At 42.5% G+C, this 18,136-nt stretch overlaps 1 protein-coding gene across 2 annotated transcripts; it reads left to right on the top strand.

Annotated features, from left to right (window-relative positions):
* The first annotated feature begins 2,010 nt into the window (after window positions 1–2,010).
* Window positions 2,011–7,346, top strand: ip6k2b (inositol hexakisphosphate kinase 2b). 2 transcript variants are annotated; one of them, XM_079511173.1, is made up of 5 exons: window positions 2,011–2,515; window positions 4,669–4,900; window positions 5,038–5,195; window positions 5,339–5,514; window positions 5,610–7,346. In XM_079511173.1, the coding sequence occupies exons 1-5, from the start codon at window positions 2,299–2,301 to the stop codon at window positions 6,192–6,194; spliced, it is 1,368 nt and encodes a 455-aa protein (XP_079367299.1). In that variant the 5' UTR covers window positions 2,011–2,298; the 3' UTR covers window positions 6,195–7,346. The 2 variants fall into 2 exon arrangements, with proteins under 2 accessions (XP_079367299.1, XP_079367298.1); XM_079511172.1 differs by having other exon boundaries at window positions 2,156–2,515; window positions 4,669–4,897.
* The last annotated feature ends 10,790 nt before the right edge of the window (window positions 7,347–18,136 follow it).

Genomic DNA, 18,136 nt, shown 5'->3' with positions numbered 1-18,136 from the left:
AGACTATCAAAATGGGTTGCAACAAGATGGGTCATGGGCCCCAGACTGAGGAGTAGTCGAATTAGTTTGTTTTGGGAGGTTTGTAGCTTGGTCTTTAGTGACATAGAGATGTGTGAGAACCAAGAGCTGCAAGCATAGTCAAAGTAGGGCTCCCGCTAGAGTCTTGAGAGCACTTTTGTTGACCTTTGATTGATTGAAGTATTTATTAACAGTTTGCAGAATTACAGTACATTTCAGGCACAACTCAATATAAAAAACTGTTAACTGTGAGTGGATGACCAATAAAGCACTAGACTTGTTTACAAGAGGGTCTACCTTGTTCAATTCATCATAACATTTAGAGACATACAAATATACACTTCTATTTAGCCAAAAAACAGGAAATCATCACCATAAAAGAGGTAAAAAGGGAAAAGAAAACATATACAGTGAGGGGAAAAGGGGGTGGGTGGAGGATTCAGATTTGACTGGGGTTTTGAAGGAGTCAAGAGATTTGCATGTCTTAATGACCGTTGGTAGGGCGTTCCACATTTTGGTGGCACGAATTTAGTGTTGGAGCTCTGGCTCATGGAACTGAACCGCTTCCCAACCGGTTGGAAATGGTTCAGAGAGCGGGCTGATGTCATCTGCGGTAGTTCAGGTCTGTCAGGACTACCGTGGTGTGTTGTCTCGACCTGTCTCCAAGTACGTAGTCAGAGTAAGTGATTCCTCAGTCACATCAGTTACCATAATGTGTTTCTTTTGATTTGATTTGATTTGATTTGATCTTTATTTATCTTGAACATAAAAAGTACAAATAACAGTACATCAACACAATATCAATCACACCATTATTTTGTTCAAGAAGGGACAGAGAGAAGCAATGCTTATATTGTCCGGCCCCCTTCTTACCTTTACATATATTGTAAAACAATATATTATAAATAATACAATATATATTTTTTTAATTTCCCTTTAATATAGGATCTTGTTGCAGGTCTATTAGCCTAATAGTGCCAGGGTTTTTAATTATTTTTGCAAAGCTGTTTCTAGACACCCATGTTTTATCATTGCAAATTGTATTGTTCTGCGAATGGTCTGCTGCAAGTTTATTTAATTTGACTGATCAGTTAAATGGTTGGTTGTTTACCAGCTGACACACAACTGACAAGGGACTGATAAGCTGGGAAATGCTATTTTTGGTCATTGCTAATTTGTGCTATTATGACATAGATTGTTGTTAAGGGGTGTAAGTGATGATGATGTTTTTTTGTAAATAAATAAATAGGGGGAAAAAAATCTACGTTGGTCTCCCCGTCTCCAGCTCTTAATAAACAGAAAAGGAGACATGAACCCCATAACAATTTTTCATCAGCTTCCATTTTAGTGTTCCAGTTTCAATTTTGCCTGCAAATGTGTCATCACTTTCAAATTCACTTGTTTATAGGCTAGGCTACTTATCCTGTATAATACAAGGTAACAAGCATGTTATACCACCATTTTTACAACTATCAACCCCTCCTTATAATTTCTTTACTTTACTGCCATCCAATCATCTTTTATGAAGAAGATAACTTAATATGAGAGAGAAAAAAATATGAAAAAACGAGGAATTGCTACAGAAAAAGGGTATCTGTTCTATAGCTTAAACGAATGTTTATATATAAGTCTGCGGATCACAACATGTCTGTTTAGTGTTTATGTCTTGTAAAATGCCTTGAGTGAGTGTGTTTTTGTCTGTAGTGTTTTTCCAGTTCTCCCCTCCCCCTATCTGTCTTTCCTCTTTGTTTGCCTGAACCTCTTGATCCTGTTCTAGGTACAGTGTCCCCTCCCAGCGACAGTTAGCGGCCTGTGATAGGCCGGCTGTGGGTAGGGGTGGAGCTTAAGGGACGGGAAAGATCATTTTGTCCCTTGGAGCTCAGCAGAACATACGTCAGTTGAAAGTAATCGCCAACGATCTCGTTTTGTACAGCATCGGAATCGTCTAAACAATCGTTTTCTATACCTACTTACACAGGGAAAATAATCTAAATCCACCGGAGGACTCGTGTACATTCTCCGTGGACTAGGAATCAGGGAAGACGAAGGGAACTAAAGGATTTCCTCTCTTTCTGTGTTCTCTATCTCCTTCCTGCTCTGCCCTTTGTTTTTGCTGCTGTGTGTGAGCAGGCGACCAGACCAGACCCAGCAGTGCCTCCTAGTGAGCTAAGCTTGCAAAGAAACAGGATAGGGAGCTTGACCAGCGGTCGAGTTTCTTGCCTGGCCGCCGACACCGTGGGTCCACCGCCCAGTATTTCTGTCCGATGCGGAGTGAGGAGAATGAGCCCCGCTCTGGAAGCGCTCATGCAGGCGGACGGGACACCTTACCCCGGAGGTAAAGGGGTGATGCTTGAGCCCTTTGTGCATCAAGTCGGGGGGCACTCCTGCGTGCTGCGCTTCGGGGAGCAGACGATATGCAAGCCTCTCATCCCCCGCGAGCACCAGTTCTACAAGAGCCTCCCTCCCGAAATGCGCAAATTCATCCCTCAGTATAAAGGTAGGTACCGAAACAAACCCTCACGTGTCAGAACCCCCCAAATCAAGGGTGTTGTTTGTAAAGGAAGCATTGCAAGATAAATTGAAGCACTATTATTACATTAATTATTTTGTAGATAAACATAAACCACCAAAGGACATCATGAGATGATGACACATGCATGCACACATCACAAACGCGTTTCAGATAGCATGGTATTGTCCTTTTATGTAACATGTTGAGTTCACTGGAGTGTCACACGTCCTGAGGCACTGTATGAGCCAGATGTTAATAGGTGAGACGGTGACCTCCAGACAGACAACCACCACTTGCCAGGAGGATGAGAAGCCAAGAGGCTAGCTGCATCGACAGCGGCTAAGGTTTCTCTTCATGGGTGTGGAGAGGACAGATCAGATGGGGGGGGGGGGGGCGAGTTCCATGTCGGGTTCAGTTCCATCATGGAGACATACCTGGCTGCTAGACAGTGTGTGGAAATATATCAGGTTCCAGATTGTCTCAGATCTCGGTGTGTGCCCTCAGATGTGCGCTCAGCAGTCCTCCCGTGGCGTGTTACATGACTCCTCATAATGCAGCATATGGGACTAAAAAAAGATTTGAGACATGGACACAGAGCAGATAGTGGAGGGTTCCTGCCAATCCATTAACGATGCACGATTTTACATGAAGTGGTTCTTCAAACATATTTTTTGATTGATGTCCAATAACTCTGAGAGTATCACTTACATACTCTCAAAGTTGCAGACTTGTAAAGGTCCATTTGGATCCCTCCCAAGTCCCAATGAACCCTGAAAGTCCCTGGAATCCACTTTGAGAACCACTGTTATTAATAAATAAACACTCACTTCTGACTCGCACACCATCAACCTAGATGGACCACCCCGTCCCATATAAAGTAAAGTACGGAATCATATTCACACTCCCCTCCATGATGTGATGACACTGCAGAGGGGATGGGGAAGGTGTAAAGCTAATTTAGCAGCCTGAGAATTCTGCAGAATAGTGACATCACTGCGCAGGCTGCGCTCTGCTGAAGTTGCAGATGAAAGATGGCTGCTGGGTCCTATGGCCTGCCATTAGCAGTTACTGGTAACCCAGCAAGGGATTTAAAAAATAAAATGTAGCTTTCAAATAAGTGGTTTGTTTATTTTTGTCTTGGTTTTAATGCAGAGGGTTGGATTGACCTTGGGTTGTTTCTTTTAATAGTCTTGATCTCTTTTTTTCGACTCCTTCCTCTATCTATTGCTGTATCGGTCTATTTTTTTTCTGTATCTGCAGCTGTGCTGTTTACTCCGCTGCGTGTGGTGACACTTCCCCTACTCTGCACAGAGGGGTGTATTACACAACCCCTTACAAAGATTGTTTTTGCGGGGTTACCAGGGTGCATGTTTGTTGACTCAAGTATCATAAATTACCAGTCTACTGTACAAAAAAGAAAAAAAGAGACTGTTCTAGAAGCATCTGTTAGCCTCTTTCCATTTCTGTCACATTGTTTTTTGTCAAATTGTATGAATACGGTATTTCCTTTTCCAAGAGACTCTTAAGAAGAACCAACCTGAAAAGACTTTTGGACTGTGCAAAAATCCAAAGCTTTTGCTTTGTTTTTGTTTTTTTGTGATGGCATCAGCGATGCCACTGATGCCCATTCATTATCATTTATTCATTGTGGAATATGATACAACCTCGTTCTGGCTGTTGTTTTGTGAATACCTTTGATTTTGGACATTATTTTGTCCTCATGTGACCGTAATAAAGGAAGGTCTTGGTCAGTCTAACATGCTCCAGCCTCCTGTGGTGTTTGTGTCTCTGCTTCTTGTTCCATTAGCTATAATACTGTATGCTCTCACTGCTCTGATTACATGACATCTGCTGTTCATGCTAGCATAATATGCTGTCTCTGCTGCACCCCCCCCCCCCCCCTCTATTTCTGCACCTGACAAACCTTCTATATAATTTCTGCATCTGTTTGACATTCTCTTCCCATACATATTTTTTTGTATTTGTAGTATGTGCCTGTATGTATCTGTTTCCTTACAGAAATGTTGGAGACAAGATGGTTGGTAAGCACTGATGTGGCAGGCCTTGACTAAATCATCACGAAACAACAACCCCTATCTTACCCGTCTCCCATCTATTCCCTCATCTTGCCCTCTCAGGTGTTGTATCCGTCAGCTTTGAAGGGGACGAGGAGGGGAACCTTTGCCTTATCGCCTACCCCCTCCACAGTGAACCCGCCGATCTGGAAAACAAGGACCCCTCCACGGACTGCGAGCCCAAGAACAAGATGCTGAAGTGGAGCAACAAGAAGCAGTCTGTTTTGCTCCTGGACAACGACAACTACAGCAAAGACCGGACTCGACAGATCCGCAAGGAAGAGAAGATGATGAGGTGAGTGAGGACACGGCTGTCACAAATGAAATTATTTTCCATTGCCACTACATAACTGACACGCTGATGGTTCCACATTTATAAGATGAGCTGTCATAGAAATTCTGAAATTATTTTCTGTTTTGTTTTTGGTGCAGTTTCAACCGTGAGGAGTTGAGGAAGGCAGAGGTTCTCTGCTACAGCCTGGAGAAAGGTAACGTGGTGCCCCAGATCAAACACAACCCCTGGAGTCTCAAATGTCACCAGCAGCACTTGCAGAGCATGAAGGAGAATGCCAAGCACCGCAACCAATACAGTATCCTTTCACCGAGCAGCTGGTGGTTGACAATACCCATTTTGTCATTTAAATATGAACTGGGTAGATGCCAGAAAACATACGTTTATTCTATGTTAGTTTGCATTCCTCCATTGTTGCTTGGCCCCTTAACTCCATTGCAGAATTCATCCTATTGGAGAACCTGACGTGGCGTCACAGGATGCCATGTGTCTTGGATCTGAAGATGGGCACACGGCAGCATGGGGATGATGCGTCAGAGGAGAAGAAAGCCAACCAGATTCGCAAATGCCAGCAGAGCACATCTGCCTCCATGGGAGTACGACTGTGTGGTATGCAGGTAAAGCCAAAGCACAAAACACACCCAAGTGATAATACCATGGTAGCAAAGTAGTTTGCAATGCCATGCTCATGTTTTGTATTTGATCCCTACAGGTGTACCATTCAGACTCAGGCCAGCTGATGTTCATGAACAAGTACCACGGCCGTAAGCTGACACTGGCAGGTTTCAAGGAAGCCCTGTACCAGTTCTTAAGTGATGGGAGCTGCCTGAGGCGTGAGCTGCTGTCACCGGTGCTGCGCCGGCTGAAAGAAATGCAGGCCGCCCTGGAGGCCTGCGAGTCCTACCGCTTCTACTCCAGCTCCCTGCTCATCATCTACGATGGCGAGCCCCCCAGGGCCCCTGCTAGACACAGGCACCGGGGTGGAGAGGAAGGCGACGAGGATGAGCCCTCTGATGATGATGAGGAAGGGGGGGCCTTCTTCCCCCGTTCCTCTGCGACCGGTGGAAGCGCCGGTGTAGCCGGAGGTAGTGGCAAGGGCGGCACAGGCCGCTCATCCCGAAGTGTAACTGAGGCCAGCAGCCCTGCGGTGGACGTGCGCATGATTGACTTTGCCCACACCACCTGCCGCCACTATGGCGAGGACAGTGTGGTCCACGAGGGCCAGGACAGCGGATACATCTTTGGCCTTCAGAACCTGATCACCATCATTTCCCAGCTGGAGGATGGTGCAGACTAAAGCCGGGAGCTCCCATGCTCTCGAAACGGCATCCGGGGAATAGTGTGCTGACCAGAAGCCCTACACCTGGAATGGTGCATTCTCTTAATGCCCATATGGAGGTCTATACCCCCCCTCCATGAGAGGGAAGGGATGGCTGGGATGTCTCCGGGTCAGATAGAGGGCCCACAGATTCGATCCTCCCCATTCCTAATATGGGACAGGACCGCTTGTGCTCTTCCTTGCACTTTTCCCTGTCTCGGGACTGAAATACTGTATGAGACTTGACTGTCTGTTCACAGACACTCTGTAGCATCCTAGAACTCTCCCTCCCCCTCCTCCTCTGTTACAGACTAGTTAATCTTTACTGTTAGTGCTCTCTGAGAGAGAAAATAAATTGTGAATGAGAAAGAGAACAGAGACAAATTGAAGCTCAATCATAGTTCTAGGTCTGATTTTGGTGCTTTTTCCTGTACAAAAGAGGGTTTTGGGGGATGAAGTTTGAAAGACTGCCGTTCCCCAACAGCACAGCACATAGTAGTGGGGACTGACTGTAACATGCTGACCTTAGCTGTCAGCAGCCTTGTAGCAATATAGACAACTTAGTTATTTTGTGTGGGACATTTTACATTTTCCCAATTAAGTCTCTGCATACCCCAGTGACAAGCAGGCTTTGTATGCATCCATTGGAGGTGCTTAGATTTACAGCATCAACTGTTTATTTTGTTTTGTTTTTTGTGGTGGAAGAACAAGATGATGTAGGTGTAGAAAAAGAAGGGATTTTTCAGCCCTTTGTCTCCCCTGTATTTTGCACCAGAAACATTTTGAATTGGTGTTATAAAGGGGATGATATCCTTCTGTTGTCACTTTCCTTTGTTTTTGTCTATTTTACTCCTCTTCATTCCTTAAACAGCAACTTAAGAAGAGAATATATTGATAAGAACATTAGATATAAAGACAATATAGAAACTATTTATTTGAAACATATTTGTAAAAGAAAAAAATCAAATCAACAAATGCGAAATAGAGACAAAGATGACATTCCATATTGTCGCTCTCTTTGTTGTGTTCTGATATGGACTAGTGAATTTGGTTTTTGCAAGTGCAGATACCTCTTGTATATCTGTGTGTCAACAGTATGTTTGAGAATAAAGATATTTGTTTGTGGTAAAAGTGTTGTCTAATTGTTATGTTGCATTAATTAACTGACCATATTCATGCGGTGAGCGGCCATTTTATAATCATGTCATACTGTATTTACTCAGAGCAACATACCGTGTGTGTGTGTGTGTGTGTGTGTGGTGTGTGTATATATAATTGTTTTTGGAAAAGAATAAGGAGGGGGAACAGCCCGCGGAGACAACAACAAATTAAAAATAAATAAAAACGGTAATTGAAAAAACATGGACCCCTCATGTATTAGAAGGACAATATCAGTGAATACCAGAAAGAAGGACTGGTGTTTCCGATTTATCATGGCTAAAATGGAGTTTGAAGTTACAATGGGTTTATATACTGTAGGAAGGGGGCGGGGCAACTAAAATGAATATTTAAATATTGAATCAAGGAACTAAAAAACTTTCTGGGGTGTTCACAAAACCATGAGTAGACGATAAAATGACCACGTTTCTTTTAAAGGAGTTATGTTTAGCTTGTATTGCAGGCCTAGTGTAGGTGCATAGAAAAGTAGTATCAGACACCATGTGCAGGCTAATGCTGCATTCACATGGAATCAGACAGCAAACCGGACTACATTTTAGTGGATGGGAGCAGGACAGTAACGGAACAGGACAGCCCGGCAGCCAGAACCGGCGACGGTAACAGCTCAGCAGACGGCAATGCGGCATCAATGTTAAAATATTGAATCTTTTTACCGTTCCGTGCCGCGGCGTCCAGCAGGTTTTGTCGTTTGCCGTCTACTGCTTGCCTGATTACATGTGAATGCAGCATACTCCTACCACCCCGGGCCCTCCCCCATTAAGCCAAAGGTTGGCAGTGCCAATTTGGCTTATAATAATGGGGGAGGGCAGTGTGTTCCAATTTGGAGTGTGTAATTTAGCACATTTAAACAGTCATTAATACCTGGACAATAATGGACTTGGTTAATTTATGTACACAAGGGTGCCAGAGTAAATTATACAAAGGCGGAAATCTTATTCTGCATGCGTCATACATTCGTTATTGAGATCTTGTTAAGCACTTTGGCTGAACTTGCTGGTTTTGTGTACCACCCGTGACTGCCACGCATGACCCAGCACACTCTGTAGTGCATTAGGCTCACTCCGGACTCAGATTATAACCTTCAAAGTACTAAATCTACCAGAGCATCCACAAACTTGATACAGAACTGGAGGCCATATAATTAACAATATTATGACAGCCATGATATTGGCAGAATAATGGCACTTTTAGGTAGAAAAGAAGACCTCCAGAAGTAGAGACATGGGCTACCAATAGCGGCAGTTTTGTAGGCAACCCAAATCAGCTTTAAAGGGGCCGGAAACCTGTGCACTAACAAGGGTAATTCCACGGAAGGATTGACTGTGGAAAGAATGTCTGGAATGCTGACTCACTCTGCAGCAGCTTGGTTCACCTGATGCTGCTGATGGAAGAGCAGACATGGGCAACGTGGTAGCAAGCAACTTGCGTATGCCATCAGACAATTTTGCATAGTGTCTATGGCTATGGGAAAAATAAACTTCATCGCACAATGGTGTTGCTCAGTTGGAAAATATGTATTTTCAAGCAGAAAATAAAAACAATACACCCATTTTGAATTATTGCAGGATGGTCATTGAGGATGGATACTGTCATAAGGCCATGTATGTGTAATATGCTAAACACATATCTGATGTGATTTAGAATACTGTGTTGAGGCCTGGCTGCCTTGAATGAGAGGCATTTTCTGACAGTGACATGGGAGGGGGGCATGCTGTGTTCTTGCCACTACTACCCCCACTCTTACCATTGCCACAGTGCAGTCACAAGTAACATGACTCAGATGGCCCACATACAAAAATGTGCGTCAATGACTAAATCACTAAACCGAAATTAATTAATATAAAAAATAAATAAAATGACAGAATTAATGGAATAAATCACTCAAATATTAATATAATATTGTTATATTAATGTTGTTCCTAAGAATGAGATATAGACCCAATGTATGCTACAATACATGTTTTAGGCCCTATATTTGAACTGCACAAATAGGACTGCAACTTATTGATATGATGTCATAGACTGTTAACCACGGTTCCAAAGGTTACACGTTTACAAAAATTGGTCCAAATACCCATCCCTATCCCTAGTACCCATCTGACGATAAGATATTTGCTTAACGTCCTGGGTGTGTGCTCAGTACTGTGTGTGTGTGGTGGCTTGAGTTGCACATGGAGATTAATTTGATATGCCAGTCATATAAAAATGGACTAGCTGTGAAAATCCAAAGAAAACAATAGCGAAAGAAAGAAACACATACAGTACAAACATGGGGAAAAAAAAAAGAAAAAAAAAAATCGACATTGCGTATCAAAACTTACATGTTACATCACATATTCCTAGGCATTTCCACTTCTTCAGATCTAAAAAATATCTGTGCAGTATCCCAGCTCATCTGCAGGCTGCTGTACGCATACGCACGCACACGCACGCACACACACACACACACACACACACACACACACACACACACACACACACACACACACACACACACACACACACACACACACACATAGGAGTTTAGAATTAGGGGTCCTTTAGCTTTGCTTTGCGGCAGGCACGTTCATGTTGGTATAATCCGATCCTTGATTCACAGATTTTCGGGCAACTGGTGCACTTGAGCTCCTGTCCTGATGCGGCTGCGGTAGAGGTCTGGGTGGGTTTGTCACCCTTTCGGCGAGCACGTTTGTGGATTGCAGCTGTCTGCCTGATGAGCTATTAGGGGTTCAGTGTCTTGGAAACTAACAAGGAAACTATCAAGGAAACTAACTTTAGAGGAGCCCGGGATCGAACTGGGAACCTTGCGGTTCCTATTAGGCCGCTCTCCCGTCCAATCTACCCCTGAGCCACTGCTGCGTGCCGCCCCACATAGAACAACAATAAAAAATATAATAGAAAATATAATAGAACAACATTCAAATACCTTTTTATAGAAACACACTTTCAGAGAGCCCAACAATCTCATGCTCTCACGCTAAACTAAGACAATAAACAACCCCAAACGTTGAATTTTGTTTCCCCTGTATTAATGAGGCGTGTTTGCCAAACTCTAACAAGGCATGGCACTGCTCACAGGTTTAAATGCTTAATCACAATCTAATTAACAAATCCTATTAGTGCAAAATGTGCTGAGAACAGTAATACTATTGCCTCAAATGGCAAGAATATAAGGGCTGGTGAGATTAAAGCAGGTCTACTATATAGGCCTACTTGCAGAGCCAGAAAGGCATCATAAATGAGTTGGGGTGTGTCTCCAATTGGTACAAAGAATCTGGAGAGTCTGGCCTGGACTGGAGTGAGGTCATTCACTGCTGCTTGTTGACCTTGTCTTGTTATTTTGTCTCCTCTATGGCTATGACATCATTCTCTCTTTTTCTTTCATTGGGGGAGAGTGAGTGGATCAGTGGATGAGTGAGTGTGTGTGTGTGTGTGTGAGTGAGTGAGTGAGTGAGTGGATCAGTGGATGAGTGAGTGGATCAGTGGATGAGTGAGTGTGTGAGTGAGTGAGTGAGTGAGTGGATCAGTGGATGAGTGAGTGAGTGAGTGAGTGAGTGAGTGAGTGAGTGAGTGAGTGAGTGAGTGAGTGAGTGAGTCATATGAGAGACAGTATGACATAAGAAGACACATTACGGGCTTGTAGATTAGCTCCCTATTGGGGGGGGGGGGGGGGGGGTAGCCGATTTACAAGCTCGTAGATGATCTACAAGCCCAGTGAAAATAGCTGATCTGCAGATCAGCTATTTTCACTGCTTGATGATGCAAGATGATGTATGTAGCCGGTCATTTGTTGTACTAGCACCTGAATAAACTGTCTGAGCTACTCCAGTGTCAATCCCTCCTGAAGACACATCGGGCTGAAAAACAACGTGCACACACGTGGTTAACAACCAAGTGGTTAACGGTAGCTGAATCTGTTATCGATATGAATGATTGCTGATAAAGATATCTTCACTGTGTTGGAGACTATACAAGCTGTGCCATTTGGGTATCATGGACTATTATACAATCCCAGTATCAAGATGAACTCCACTCAGCAGCCTCACATCATTTTAAACCACTCGCAATGTTGAAGAGAGGAGTGAAGTTCAAGTAACATCATCGTCATTAGGAGATTGTAGGTCATAAACATGAACATGCTGCACTTTGGTTTCTGACACTGACCCATTATGATATAAGGACACAACTTTATCACTTTTTTCTAACACACATTGCCAACACATTTTGTTGGCTTGTTGATTAGAACAACAATATCCTCTCTCTAATGGTTTATTGCTTTAGACTTCCTACGCAACAGCCATAATTCATAATCTGCTAGGTTTCATAGGTTGGTGTTGTCTCCAACCTTGGCGTCAACTTGGACAATGCACTCAAACTTGACAAACAGGTAAACACTGTGGTCAGATCCAGCTGCTTTCCCAAATCAATGCTGTGCTTTCTTTTAACGAGTTTAAACGTGTCATTCATGCTTTTATCTCCACTCGTTTGGACTACTGCAATGAATTGTATGTTGGCTTAAACCAGGAACTGGCCCCCACCATCGAGACTTTCAAATCTCGCCTAGTTTCTGTGGTTTTTGTTTGGCTTTGTTGTTATGTGTTATTTTTTACTGTGTGGTCTTGCTGTGTGTGAGTGTGTGTGAGTGTGTGTGTGTGTGTGTGTGTGTGTGTGTGTGTGTGTGTGTGTGTGTGTGTGTGTGTGTGTGTGTGTGTGTGTGTGTGTGTGTGTGTGTGTGTGTGTGTGTGTGTGTGTGTGTTCGCGTGCGTGCGTGCGTGTGTGCGTGCGTGCGTGCGTGCGTATCTCATTCGTGACCCATTTTGAGTCGAGTTGAGTCGGTACCCCATGCAGTAGAAATGTGCCAGGAGTAGATTGAGGGAGCGAGCCAGCATGGGGGGGAAGGGAGAATTGACTTGACAAGTTGACCCTAATGGCAGTGACTGTGGGAACTTTGGTTGCATAAGATAGAAGGTCAGAGTCAGACATAAGTGCTGACGGCAGTGTTTTGTCCTGTGGCTCTCTCTGAAAGCCGGGGTCAAAAGTCATAGTCACAGAGTTATGGGTTTAATGGGCTGTTTTTAAAGTAAAGTACACACATACAGTACATAATGTATACAGTACAACTGCAGAAAAACCAAAAAGGTTCCCATAAAATTTGGCATATTCTTTTTTTTCCCCTTAATTTTTATCCCATGATTTTGCAACCCATTTTTTCATCTATTCTAGATCAGTGGTTCTCAAATTTCTCAAAGTGAGGTCTGGGGGGATCCTTGGTGGGGATCCTTGAGCCCTATTTTACTTTTTGGCTATTCAAAAATATCCGATGAGCTTTAATAGACTGGCAAAGAAAAGCTATTTTCAAACGATGTTGATACATATTCATAAGACTTAGACAACTGAAAGAAAATTCTCTTATGGTGGTTCCTGGGCTCCTGGCACAAACTCTTTTTAAAGTCTGTGGCCAAGGTCTATTTATTTTTACAGCACTTATTTTTGTACTTTAATGAAAAACATGATAAAACAATACTACAAGGCTTGATGTATATAACAATAGATTCCATTGAATTCACCAACTAACTATGTCTTGTCTTGTCTTGGACTATACATAACACTTATATATACCTTACACCTTAGAGCTGTAAATAATAAAAAAAAGTCCCCCCATTCTGTGTTTCCTAGAACTGTAGGTCTGAAAAAAATCATTAACATTGTGAATCACATCTTGATGATGTCATCAAGATGTGATTCACAATGTTAATTTAATCTAAGGTATATTAATGACATAGTAAAATGTTGAAAATGAGTGGTATGCCCCTTTAAGGAAAGCAATGAAACAAATCAAAGAGAAGTGTATGTGAAACCCACAGCTAAAAGGCTTTGGTCATGAGAAGACAGGACCAAATCAGATCTACGCTGGTTGTTGGACATTGGACACAGTACATAATATCTACTGTGACATGTCTGTGTTTGAGGGTCTTGTGTATAGTGTATGTGAGCTGCAGTCAACAGTCAAGAAGCATGGTGAAATAACATGATACATAAATAAATATTCTGTGTCAACATTAGGGAATGCTCCCATCACCCTGACATTGAAACTTGATACGTCTTAAGTATCAGTGCTTTAAATAACCCAGACAGGAGAGGCAGAGGGAGACGTGGTGAGTGTGTTGTCTGGTAAAATTCCAATTAAGCCTGTTGACAGTCAAATGCGTTGTGACTTTGCTGTGGCTTGTCAATCAGTCAGACACCATTCTAGCTCTGACTCCCAGCTGATTTAAATCTATCATCCCTGTATCCCAGCAGTAAAGGTGCTAAATTATTATAATAATTTTGATAAATTAAACTGAAATGTTTTGAGTCATTTTCCAGCAGTGGTGCACTATGGTACTGTACACATCAAGTGTGTGCGTAGTTATGGGTGTAGGCCTATTCTTGTAAACCTAACAGCAACAAATCTCAGTGCAGGTTGTATGTAATTTGAATAGACCCAGGAAATAAGATAAACGTTCAGAGATATTTCGGGGGACAGGGGAACAAGAGCAGGCTGGGCAGCTCACCTCATCAATGCATTATTCTGACCCTATTGTGTTACTAATGCCATTCAATCATAAGCATACACTATGTTCATGATGTGGGACTGGTTTTACATTTCATAAGTAATAATAAGATAATAGAACTGACATGTTTGATACATAAGCCCCTTGAATTATCCTGTTTCCCTGTTCTGTATTATTTACTGGATAATTTTTTGAGGGGCGCCATTGACAATGAAGGGAAAATTATGTCATCACCTAACACAAACATTAAATGCCATTAACAATAAAGAGAATGTAATGTTGTTTTGACACTGTTTGTTTTACATCATCATTACATCTAACCTGACTCCGCCAGATGGGGCAGCAGAGAGTACACTGGGTTCCCCCCTCCTGCTCCCATCTGGGAACTCTCAGGCAGACTTGATGCCCGGCCTGGCGGAGTCAGGTTACATTACATCACCTAATCATAGCAACATGAGTTAGACTTTAATATATTAGCGCCCCTCACTGTGATTTTTATAATTGAGACATTTAGTACAACTACTGAAAAGTTTGATTATATTCAAACACCTCCTGGAATGTGTTTTGTGTGGTATGTCTAGCAATAAGCGATGTCGGATGCTAGATCATGCTACTATTCATTTCCCAAACATAATTGATGATTAATTGAAGCTTATTTTAAAAGGGAAAACACTACCGTGCAAACAAACAACAGGCCCAAATTGGCGCATTTTGAACATCACAGTTATAGAAAACAGGATTTAAAGAAAAGGGGTGACGTACTGTAACAGTACGTTTTAACAGCGGGAGACGAGCATCGCTTGAATTTCATGTAATGACCAGGCCTAAACTACCAAAACTATGCAAAATGGTTAGCCTGGCCCCAGCCCTGAATCGCTAACCACACCCATTAAAAAAATATGTTCAGACTGAGTGCCAGGCTACAAAATGGTCCTTCCTTGAGCCAACAGTCTTTATTGCTAATGTTCTTATGATTTAAAGCTTTTAGTGAGCACTACTGCCAATGAGGGGGGAGGGTGGTTTTGTCATGTTTGCTGAATCCTGAGACCTCGAGAAGCAAGCTGTTCTTCATCCAGTGTCTGATGATGAGTGGGAAGGATGATGTGGTGGTGGTGGGGACTATCTCTTTGATCTGTAAGATGTTTATGTAACCTTGGGTCAACATGGGGTTAGAGGACACAGTGTTCTTCCCATCTGCCAGATGATTCCAGTGGATTATAGTCAAGCAGAAACCTGACCATGAGTCATGACCCCTGTGGTTTTACCGCGATAAGATGATCTCAAAATAACTGTTTACACATACCGGTACATTATTACACACGAACATACCGGTATATAAAACAGTATAGCATACTGTGTGTGTGTGTGTGTGTGTGTGTGTGTGTGTGTGTGTGTGTGTGTGTGTGTGTGTGTGTGTGTGTGTGTGTGTGTGTGTGTGTGTGCGTGTGCGTGTGTTCGTGCGCGCGTGCGCGCGTGCGCGCGTGCGCGCGTGCGCGCGTGCGCGCGTGCGTGCGTGCGTGCGTGGAGAGAGAGAGAGAGAGAGAGAGAGAGAGAGAGAGAGAGAGAGAGAGAGAGAGAGAGATCAGCCCTATTTCAAATCATAGCAACGTAAATGTTGGTGTCCATTCAGTAATTGTTTTAACAGCTGAATGTAGTAGAAACCTGTAATCACTCTGCATCCATCAATAGCAGCACGAGTTGAGAATATTATGAGTTTGCAATGTCATGTCATTATCAGACATCAGTAGGCCTACATCTGATCATGAGATCTGATTATAGAGGCTGAAAAGAAAATTGATTGCAGTGCCGTAGGAACTGTAATGTGCTATGTGACCTGAATATAAAGGAACACTGACCAGTCAGTCACCCATATGATCGATGTGGGTAGAGAGGCAGAGAGTGAAATATTGAGACAGAGAGATGATGTAAGACGGACCTAGTGTTGGTGGGGGGCCGGGGTCACGGTGTGGTTGGATTCATTAGGTCTGGGCGAGACAGCAGAGCAGAGAGTGACTCAGTATGGTGATCTTGTGACTCTTTCAACTGTCTGCAGCTCATTCATCGTTCCATCATCACTGTGACAAAGCCGCCGACACCTGCTGCTAGTTTTAACATCTCTCTTTACACGGTACACCCCACCTTCACTTTCGTCAGCCCATGTCTTTCTTGTGTTTGCTGCTACCAATTGGAAGGACTCGTTTTGTGAGTGTGACTGATTTTGGACATCAAGAAGCTAATTGAGGATATATGTCAAATTTTGCTCATATAAACCCACAATAGCCTATGTTACACAGTCAAGGCCATGCCACTCAACTATTCGATTATAGTTTCTAATCTAGAGTAAGCTTTCAACAGCTGGAGAAAAGCAATTAAGCAAAAGTGGGCTATTTTTAAATTGACCAGTTCGTATGGAAATGGTCTTTATAGGACTGTGCATAAATCACGAGTTGACGTTGACATAATTTCAAGGCCAATGAAATGTTATTTCAGTCAAGCGTTTTTTCAAGTCGATCATTTTCTACTTGCTGCTGCCCTCTGTTGGAGGTGAGGATTCATCACATGTAGACAAATACAGAGCACATCACTAGTGTAGCTAGACATCTTTAGCCATAGGCGATATTTGGTCAATTACTTATTAGTGTTGTGTCCCACGTCCCACGACCACTCCCACCATAACGTTAGAGATGAGATAAAATAAACTGTTATGTTAAGTAGCAGGTACAACGGTTTTACGTGAGCTTTAATGACTGAACGTGTTTATTTTTTCTTGTTTTTTTTTGTTATTATTATATTCCCACGACCACTCCCACCATAACGTTAGAGATGAGATAAAATAAACTGTTATGTTAAGTAGCAGGTACAACGGTTTTACGTGAGTTTTAATGACTGAACGTGTTTATTTTTTCTTGTTTTTTTTTGTTATTATTATATTACAATACAAATTGTGTGAAGTATTTGGTGTCGTATTGTCAGAGTTGACCAGTAAAATGGATTACTTTCGATAATGCTTTCTCATGGCCTGGGGAATAAAAAAGCTAATAAAAAATAAAAAATAAGTTTTGTACCTTCTTAAAAACAAACACATCATTCAAGAAGAGGAAGGATGTAAATAAATATTATATAATGAACAAACAATCATAGCTATTACAATATTATATAATTTAAAAGAAACTGAAAAGGAAGGGAAAATCCTTATGGTAAGCACTAAGCAACGTCACCTAAACATTGTGGCTGCTGTGTTCGTCACTGCTGTGTTGAGCGACGTGTCTCTAAAGAGCTCCTCCCTCTTGTAGATCCCATAGCGCGAAGGGGTGGTCGCGCTGTGGTTGGCAGTTGGTTGCCAGGAAACCGGTGGTTTTAAGTTATATTCTGATTACTTCATAGTAATTTATTTTACTAAAATAAAATAAAATCATCATTTGATTGATTGATTGATTGATTGATTGATTGATTGATTGAATACTTAAAAAGGCAAGAGGATTTAAAGTAAACCCAACAAAGCACTACTATGGCTTGTTTCCATTGGGGTCCTTAAAGATGGCTTAATTAATCGCTATTTATATAATTGTTATTTTTTTATATATTCTTTCCCATCCCCTTTTCCCTTTCTCTTGTGTTTGCTTGCTGTTTATGAGTTTACTATTACTAAAAGTAAAAATGATATTAGAGGTGTGTCTCGCATCCACGCTCACGTCACGCCCACTCTGGCCCAACCCAGAGCCATCTAATAGAAGAGTTACGATATAGAGGGGACAGAAACCGAGCGCTCGAGCGCTGTTCATGCCTTTAGGTTCATGCAGCCTGAACTGAGCCAAGCTGGATTTGGAAATACATTGTTTTCAACGAGGGCGGCGCAAATAAGAGCTATTTTAAGCATGTGTGCAACATGACAACTGTTTTAAAGTAGTGTACAGTAACAACTAAAGTATCTTTAATGTTTATGTTGTACTATTACTACAAAACAATTTAAAATAAAGGGATTTAAGATCATTAAAGCTGGGCTGTTGCCTGAGTCCAATGCATTTCTGCCTACTTCCGGTCCAGGACTTGGCCCAGTTGGTTGTCCCCACGCTCAATGCGTAGTCTATGTAGGAGAGCCGCCATTGGACTGGCCCGACTGGCCCCATGAAGTGAACGCAGTTTGCGTAACTCTGTTTATATCTAAGGCTCTGGCCCAGCCCCAACCCA

This window comes from Electrona antarctica (assembly GCF_951216825.1).
Source record: "Electrona antarctica genome assembly, chromosome: 9".
Taxonomy (NCBI): domain Eukaryota; kingdom Metazoa; phylum Chordata; class Actinopteri; order Myctophiformes; family Myctophidae; genus Electrona; species Electrona antarctica.
This window is presented reverse-complemented; position numbering and strand designations above follow the sequence as displayed.